The sequence below is a fragment of the Oncorhynchus tshawytscha genome, linkage group LG03, assembly GCF_018296145.1.
Source record: "Oncorhynchus tshawytscha isolate Ot180627B linkage group LG03, Otsh_v2.0, whole genome shotgun sequence".
NCBI classification, from domain to species: domain Eukaryota; kingdom Metazoa; phylum Chordata; class Actinopteri; order Salmoniformes; family Salmonidae; genus Oncorhynchus; species Oncorhynchus tshawytscha.
The window spans coordinates 48,236,241-48,244,417 of record NC_056431.1 but is presented as its reverse complement, the minus strand read 5'-3'; the positions used below and the strand labels follow the sequence as shown (position 1 = coordinate 48,244,417).

General features: G+C 43.0%; 1 protein-coding gene across 1 annotated transcript; it reads right to left on the bottom strand.

Annotated features, from left to right (window-relative positions):
* Positions 1-432: 432 nt before the first annotated feature.
* On the bottom strand, positions 433-8,164 carry LOC112246681 (protein mono-ADP-ribosyltransferase PARP14-like). Its single transcript, XM_042318486.1, has 17 exons — positions 8,021-8,164; positions 7,637-7,813; positions 7,323-7,507; positions 7,188-7,242; positions 6,937-7,041; positions 6,742-6,804; positions 6,450-6,626; positions 6,102-6,277; positions 4,980-5,091; positions 4,765-4,884; positions 4,593-4,655; positions 4,288-4,464; positions 3,977-4,159; positions 3,233-3,874; positions 2,857-3,020; positions 1,174-1,348; positions 433-954 (listed from the first exon to the last, which is right to left on the bottom strand). The coding sequence occupies exons 1-14, from the start codon at positions 8,034-8,036 to the stop codon at positions 3,606-3,608; spliced, it is 1,878 nt and encodes a 625-aa protein (XP_042174420.1). The 5' UTR covers positions 8,037-8,164; the 3' UTR covers positions 433-954; positions 1,174-1,348; positions 2,857-3,020; positions 3,233-3,605.
* Positions 8,165-8,177: the final 13 nt, after the last annotated feature.

Genomic DNA, 8,177 nt, shown 5'->3' with positions numbered 1-8,177 from the left:
CCAATGGCGGCGAGCTTTACACCACTCCAGCTGATGCTTGGCATTGAGCATGGTGATCTTAGGCTTGTGTGCGGCCATGGAAACCCATTTCATGAAGCTCCCGACAAACAGTTATTGTGCTGACATTGCTTCCAAATGCAGTTTGGAACTCGGTAGTGAGTGTTGCTACCAAGGACAGACTATTTTTGCGTGCTACGCGCTTCAGCGCTCAGTGGTCCCATTGCCAACTCGTTTGGCCTTGATTGTTTGGCGGCTGAGCCGTTGTTACTCCTAGATGTTTTCACTTCACAATAAGCAGCACTAACAGTTGACCGGAACAGCTCTAGCAGGGCAGCAATGTGACTAACTGACTTGTTGGAAAGATGGCATCCTATGACGGTGCCACATTGAAAGTCACTGAGCTCTTGAATAAAGCCATTCTACTGCCAATGTTTGTCTATGGAGCTTGCATGGCGGTGTTCTCGATTTTATACACCTGTCAGCAATGGGTGTGGCTGAAAGCGCAAATCTACTAATTTCAAGGGGTGTCCACATACTTTTGTATATATAGTGTAGTTTCTACAGTTTATAGAGTGCAAATGTTACATTTTGCAGTATTGGCGTTTCAGTTCTGTATAATTTTTTTTTAAAAAGGCCAACAGGCGCCTCACTGTCTCTCTCAGACAGTCTTGAAGCTGATGATGTAGTCGGGGTAGGCCCCTGCGTCACAGAACACCACATAGATAAAGGGATTCTGCAGGTCATTGACAGCACAGTCATGCAGGCCCTGATGGAGATCAGTAGGGTTCAGAGGGTTCGGCTCCTTCATGCCCCCCACCCCTAGGCAGGGATTACCCACTAGCACCCTGGCACGGTACATGTACTTTAGCCCACTGGCGTCTGGGTTGGAGTAGGCATCCTGGCACGAGTACCACGTCTCTTTGGCAAAGTAGGTCCCATCCCCGTAAACAGTAGCTGAAACCAAAGAAAATCCAAAAGATTCGAGAAACCGAATAATTCAAGAAAGTTTCAAGAAGTTAAAAATGAAATGGAGGGGTTCACTACAGGAATCTATAATGACGAGACAGTTTAAGTGATAATTTGTTTGAATCTTTGTTTGATTAAGCTCTACAGAGCATTACTGTTATGATAATGGAAAGGACAGTGTATGAGTTGATAAAGAATGTTCTTTACCGTTTCTCCCACAGAAGCTCCTATTGAAACCACAGGCATTGATTTTCTGACAGATGTCTTTGGTGGTGCCATGGTAAAGGTTCAGCTCATTCTTGTTTTTAGGATACTTCTTATCCAATGCCTGTTTCTTCACTGCATACCGCTGCCACTGGTCCTTGCTCTGAATCCTCTGGATCTGTAGATAAAGCATTATAGATATTGTCAGTGATACAAGCACTACATTCCTCTCCTGGTTGTATATAATCTACACTGAACACAAATATAAAAGCAATATGTATAGTGTTGGTCACGTTTCATGAGGTGAAATATAAGATCCCAGAAATGTTCCATACACACAAAAAGCTTATTCCTCTAAAATGTTGTGCACAAATTGGATTACACCTGTTAGTGAGCATTTCTCCATTGCCAAGATTATCCATGAATCTGACATGTGTGGCATATCAAGAAGCGGATTAAACAACATGATCATTACAAAGGTGCATCTTGTGCTGGGAACAATAAAAGGCCACTCTAAAATGTGCAGTTTTGTCACACAACACAATGTCACCGATATCTCAAGTTTTGAGGGAGCGTACAATTGGCATGCTGACTGCAGGAACATCCACCAGAGCCGTTGCCTAATAATTGAATGTTAATTTCTCTATCATAAGCCGCCTCCAACACTATTTTAGAGAATTTGGCAGTAAGTCCAACCGGCCTCACAACTGCAGACCATGTGTAACTACGCCACCCCAGCCAGGACCTCCACATCTGGCTTCTTCACCTGCGGGATCGTCTGAGAACAGCCACCCGGACAGCTGATGAAACTGTGGGTTTTGCAAACGGTCAAAAATCCTCTCAGGGAAGCTCATCTGCGTGCTTGTAGTCCTCAACAGGGTCTTGATCGGACTGCAGTTCGGCGTCGTAACCGACTTCATTGAGCAAATGCTCACCTTCGATGGCCACTGGCACGCTGGAGAAGTGTGCTCTTCACTGATTAATCCAGATTTCAACTATACCGGGCAGATAGCGTGTATGGTGTGGTGTGGGTGAGCGGTTTGCTGATGTCAACGTTGTGAAAACAAACACTATTACATTTTATCCATGGCATTTTGAATGCAGAGATTCCGTGACGAGATCCTGAGGCCCATTGTTGTGCCATTCATCCGCTGCCATCACCTCATGTTTCAGCATGATAATGCACGGTCCCATGTCGCAAGGATCTGTACACAATTCCAGGAAGCTAAAAATGTCCTAGTTCTTCAATGGCCTGCATACCTCCCAGACATGTCACCCATTGAGCATGTTTTGGATGCTCCGGATTGACATGTACGACAGCGTGTTCCAGTTCCTGCCAATATCCAGCTTCTTCGCACAGCCATTGAAGAGGATTAGGACAACATTCCACAGGCCACAATCAACAGCCTGATCAACTGTATGTGAAGATGTGTCATACTGCTTTAGGCAAATGGTGGTCACACCAGATACTGACTGCTTTGTTTGATCCACCCCCCTACCTTTTTAAAAAGGTATCTGTGACCAACAAGGTATCTGTATTCCCTAATCCATAGATTAGGGCCTAATTTATTTATTTCAATTGACTGAACCTTATATGAACTGTAACTCAGCAAAATCTTTGAAATTGTTGCATGTTGCGTTTATACTTTTGTTCAGTGTATATCATATCAGTAATAGTTCATTTACTTGGACAATCTGAACGGTTGATTGTGTTTTAGTATTTGGTTTCTTGGAGGTTGCAACAAATTCCTTCTCTATGCTCTGGTACTCCCCTGAGTTAGGAGCCAGTGTGACTATCTCCAGAACCTTGCCGTCCATTCTGGTCCAGCTACGTGGGAACTGAATGACAGCTGAAAAACAGAAGCACAGAGGAAACCATTGAACAGATCATCAATGTAAAAACTCAGGATCAATTAGTTATCATCAAATACATTTTTATTATTTCAAGTCATATTCTTTTGATGTTCTCTATTATACACTTTTGATAAACTATACATTTGTATGGACTATAAATTATGCTTGACTATAAAGCTTTTTCCTAAACATATAACCAAGGTATTACCTGTGTCAGAATCTGCCACAAGGCTCCTTTTGACCCTGGTGATGGTCCCTTTGCTGTCAGTCTGCTGCATTCGGCTCAGATCAACAGTGAATGTCTCCCCCTGGTGGTTATATTTAAAACTCTTGTCTTTCCTGTGGCAGGCCAGCTCCAGGTCATAGCTGAGACTCTGATCCAGCTCTCCCCAGACCTCTCCCTCCCCGGCCTCCCAGCGCACCGTCTCCCTCATCCTCTTCTCCTCTCCCTCCCGGTTATCCCTGTCCCTTGCCCCCAGCAGATAGTCCCTAATCTGGAAGACAGCGGAAAAAACGTTGTCTTTCTTCCCAGAGACAGTGACTTTGTTTGGGGATGCTACCAGGACACGGACCTGGTTATTCTAGCTCAGGGCCACGATGGCCTGTTTCTGCGGCTCCAGCAGCAGGGGCAAGTGGCTGGAGGGCAGGTCCTGGCTAATGCACTCCTCAGAGACCAGCTCGTCCAGAAGTTTCTTCACCTGAGCCAGGCTGGCAGGGGAGGACCCGTACACCTCAGCCTCCATACTGGGGAAGACCACCGCTGCTGTGGCGCTGGCCAAACACAAGGCTGGTTTGGTAGGAGCAGGCTGGGCTGGTGTGGTTTGTTGGACCGTTTTTGATAACTTTTTGGCTGTTGTAGAAGTAAATAAATACAGAAATAATATGAGAAACATGCATAGTAATACTTGTGGAAAAGATTAAACACTTGGGTTACGATTAGGTTACTACTAACCAGCAGTCTTGGGTGTCACCTTTTTGAACTTTTTCATAACCTCATCAAAGTCCTTCATCATCTTGGTTTGGAATATAACAATGTGAATCGTTTTAACTGATGGGTTTCCGATGGTTTTCTGTAGCTCAGTTATTGCGTGCAACATTGCATTCCCAACCTCCACTGCTCCCAAGTTACCAGCACCTGTACAGGAGAATAAACATTTGTGTTTTTGGTGCCTGTATTTCTTTATCATTACAGTACATGCAAAGCAAATAATAAATGCCACTTTTAGGTTTTTAACAATGATACTACAATGTTATTACGCCTACCTGTTCCAAGTGCTGGGATGGAGACCGACTGGATTTTTTTGTCTTCACACATCTTCAACACCTTGAGCATGGAGCTGGTGATCTCCTTCTCTTTGGTCTGCCCCACCATGTGAATGATGTGCTTGGCCTGGATGTTTCCAGGTTTGGTCATGACAACACCATCATTGGGTTGGGTCCCTGGGGTCAGAAAAGGCATTAGCATGTCTAACTTCTTACACAAACACCACTTTTTTTTATCCCAGCTACCCATATTTCAATTCTCGTTTACTTTGTTTGTATTTATGGAAGAAATGGAAGACTCATGCCTAAAGCTTTGCACTCGTCCACAACCGACTGTCCAGCAGCTTTTAGAATGGCTCCTGAAACACCTACACAGTGAGGAACAACATGAGTGTAAATATCTTCACTCGAAGACCTTACTGATGAAAGAATAACAGATATGTTCAGCTGATCTGAAAGTTGGAATAGGGATCTTGCCTGAGTTCAGATCGAGGCTTGAGTTTGTACTGCTGACGATGGCGTCGGTTTTCTCCTTAGTGATGTCCCCACATATCACCTTGACCTTCACTGGCCCAATTACTGCTTCAATGGTGTTTCCTGGATAAAGGGAAAAGGTTACAGAGGAAGAATAAGTAGCAGACATCAACTGTCGCATAACATCACATGCCGTAATACATTGGAACTGTACAAACCTGTCTGGCCACTGCTGCCCTCTCCTTCCCCGGAGCTGGTGTCATCATCATAAATACCATCCTCAGAGTCACTGTCTTCATCATCATCATCACTACAAAGATCATCTTTATCCTGGTTGAGAATCCAAAGAATGGGTTTAAAAACAATAACTATACACAGTAATGTACACTGAGTGTACAAAACATTAGGAACCCATTCCTAATATTTAGTTGCACCCCCCATCCCCGTGGAAAGCGTTCCACAGGGATGCTGGCCCATGTTGACTGCAATGCTTCCCCCAGTTGTGTCAAATTGGTTGGATGTCCTTTGGGTGGTGGACCATTCTTAATACACACACAGGAAACTGTTGAGCACGAAAAACTCTGCAGTGTTGCAGTTCTCGACACACTCAAACTGGTGCGCCTGGCACCTACTACCATACCCTATTAAAAGACACTTCAAATCTTTGTCTTGCCCATTCACCCTCTGAATGGCACACATACACAATCCATGTCACAATTGTCTCAAGGCTTAAAAATCCTTCTTTAACCTGTCTTCTCCCCTTCATCTACACTGATGGAAGTGGATTTAACATGTGACATCAGTAAGGGTTCATTGCTTTCACCTGGATTCACCTGGTCAGTCTGTCATGGAAAGAGCAGGTGTTCCTAATGTTTTGTACACTAAGTGTAAGTATACTATACATCCACAGTATGTCTGAAGTTAAGTTATATTAACAATGGCAGTTATGACATTATTATTACAAAGTTAGTACATGTTCAATGTTTCTTTAAAGCTAGAATCCTTAGCTACATACATTTTTGGACTTATAAAATTAATGATATGTACCCATTGATTCTTGAAGAATATAACTTAGAAATGCCTCATGAGCTTAGTTGAAATGTTGTACCCCACCAGAACCCAAATTATAAGCATGTTTTACTCCAATGTTTAGAAACAACATAAACAAAGACTATCCTCAAAACATGTTTAAAACTATAATTTGAATCATGGATGGCCAGTCCTTGCATCCATAGCTCTGTCTATAGATCTGAGAGTGGTTCTCCAGCCCTACCCCTTAGCTTTTTAGCGAAACCGGGGCTTTGTTATTGTTTCAATTAAGGATTCTAGCTTTAACATACCATCTGTCTAGTCTTCCACTGGTTGAGCCCCAGCTGACACTCCTGCAGGACCTTGTCCTCGTAGATGACAATATAGATCAGTTTGATGATGGTAGGAACGAGGCACTGTGATAGATGATCCTGGATGCCCTGGAGGATGGCACCAATGGAGTCGGCACCATTAAGGCCGCCACCTCCTACAATGAGAACGTTTTTTTGTTTTGTTTTTAATCACTGCATTAGCTGTAGCTGAAAAATAGGACAATAGCTGTGGATAACTCAACAAATTAAAATGCCTGCATGTTTGGAGCCTACAACTGTTTATAATAACCTGTAATAACACTGAACCACTAATAAACCATTGCCTACCAGTGCCCACAGCAGGGAAGGACACGGTTGTGATCTGTTTGTCCTCACAGCACTTCAGCACCTTGGTGACTCGTAGTGTAGTGTCAGCCACAGAGTGGGGCCCCAGCATGTGGAGGATGAAGTCACACTGCAGGGCCCCTCCACTGGTCACCCCTGCTGCATCAGCCCTCAGAGGGCCTGGAGAAATAAAGCAGATGACACACGGCAGAGAGACAGAGAGAGAGAAAAGAGTCAGACTGAATGGCTGTGATACACCACAGGTTACATTTTTCCTTAGATGGGAGACACTCACAGATGGTTTTGCACTCCTGTTCAACTGCGCTCCCAGCTGCTTTGAGAATCGCAGCACTAACTCCTGAAGAGAACATGTTTAAAATGAGGTTGTATCCAGTAGGTAGGAAGAAAGTTATATTAACAGAATAAATCATATTTTCCGGAGTGCGCTAACAATGTAACATTTTATGCCGTTTTTTTTCAGTATACAGACCTTTTGTTAAGCTGATTCTTGAGTTGGTGGTATTCACGATCCCTCTGACAGTTTCTTGAGTGATGTCGCCTCTCCTCACTTCAATTCTGACACCATGGATTTTAACTAGGGGAGGGAAAGGTCAACATTTCACCCACACACATTGTGATAATGATACCAATGCACATTTTAAAATAGGACACCATGAATTAATTTCAAATGTAAACAAATATGAATTAATTTCAAATTCAAACAAAGTATCAAAGTCACACCTTGATTTGGGGGAAGACTGGACTGAGAAGGTGTAGATGGTGATGCAGCCTTTGCCTAAATAAAACCCATAACCTCTAGTCATCACACTCATCAACAAAACATTTTCAAATGAGCCTTAGGTGAATTAAATCTACCTGCTCGATTTTGTGTGGGCCCAGGTTCCTTTCGTTAAAGTAATCTCTCAAGAGGTCAAAGATCTTTTGCTCAAAGGCCACTATGAAGATGATTTTGATGCTGGATGAAGGCATCTGTGATATGTGACTCTCCAGTCCTTTTAGTATGGCCTTGATGGAATCTTTGGGCTCAATGCCACCTTTCCCTGAAGCACAAGGCATCAGCATCCAAAGTGAGAAATAGATCAATTGAAACAAATAAATTGATTGATTAATCAGTACAAGTGACACTGGAATGGAACATTTAGTTTTATAATATATTTCAGTTGAATCACCTGTGCCAATAGTAGGAATGGACATTGTGACTGCCTTCCTGTGCTCACACAGATTAAGGACATTCTCTATGGTGGTAGTGATATTTGCAGCATTCTTGGGCCCAACTGTCTGAGCTATGTTCTTACAGTTCAGTTTCCCACCACATGAGAACACAACATCATTGTCCTTCAGGACCCCTTGGGGAAAATGGGACAAAACAAATCAGTATTCTGTGATTAAGGTTCAACTCTAATGGTCTGGTAGCAAGCTGAATACTATATTATTTCTGGAAATATTGATTTTATAACCTAATCTTATCATATCAAGTATTATCGCTTGACTTAGTCCTCTTGTAAATGGGACTTCCTGGATAAATTAAGGTTGAATAAAAAAGTATGCCTTACCAAGTGATTGTACCATTCTTCTGCATTCATCCACTACTGATTTCCCAGCTTCCTTTAGGATGGCTCCAGACACACCTGTTGAGATAAGACATACAGTAAGTTAGAGACTTCCTGTACACCGTCAAATGAAACCAAACTGAAAACAAACTGTGAAACA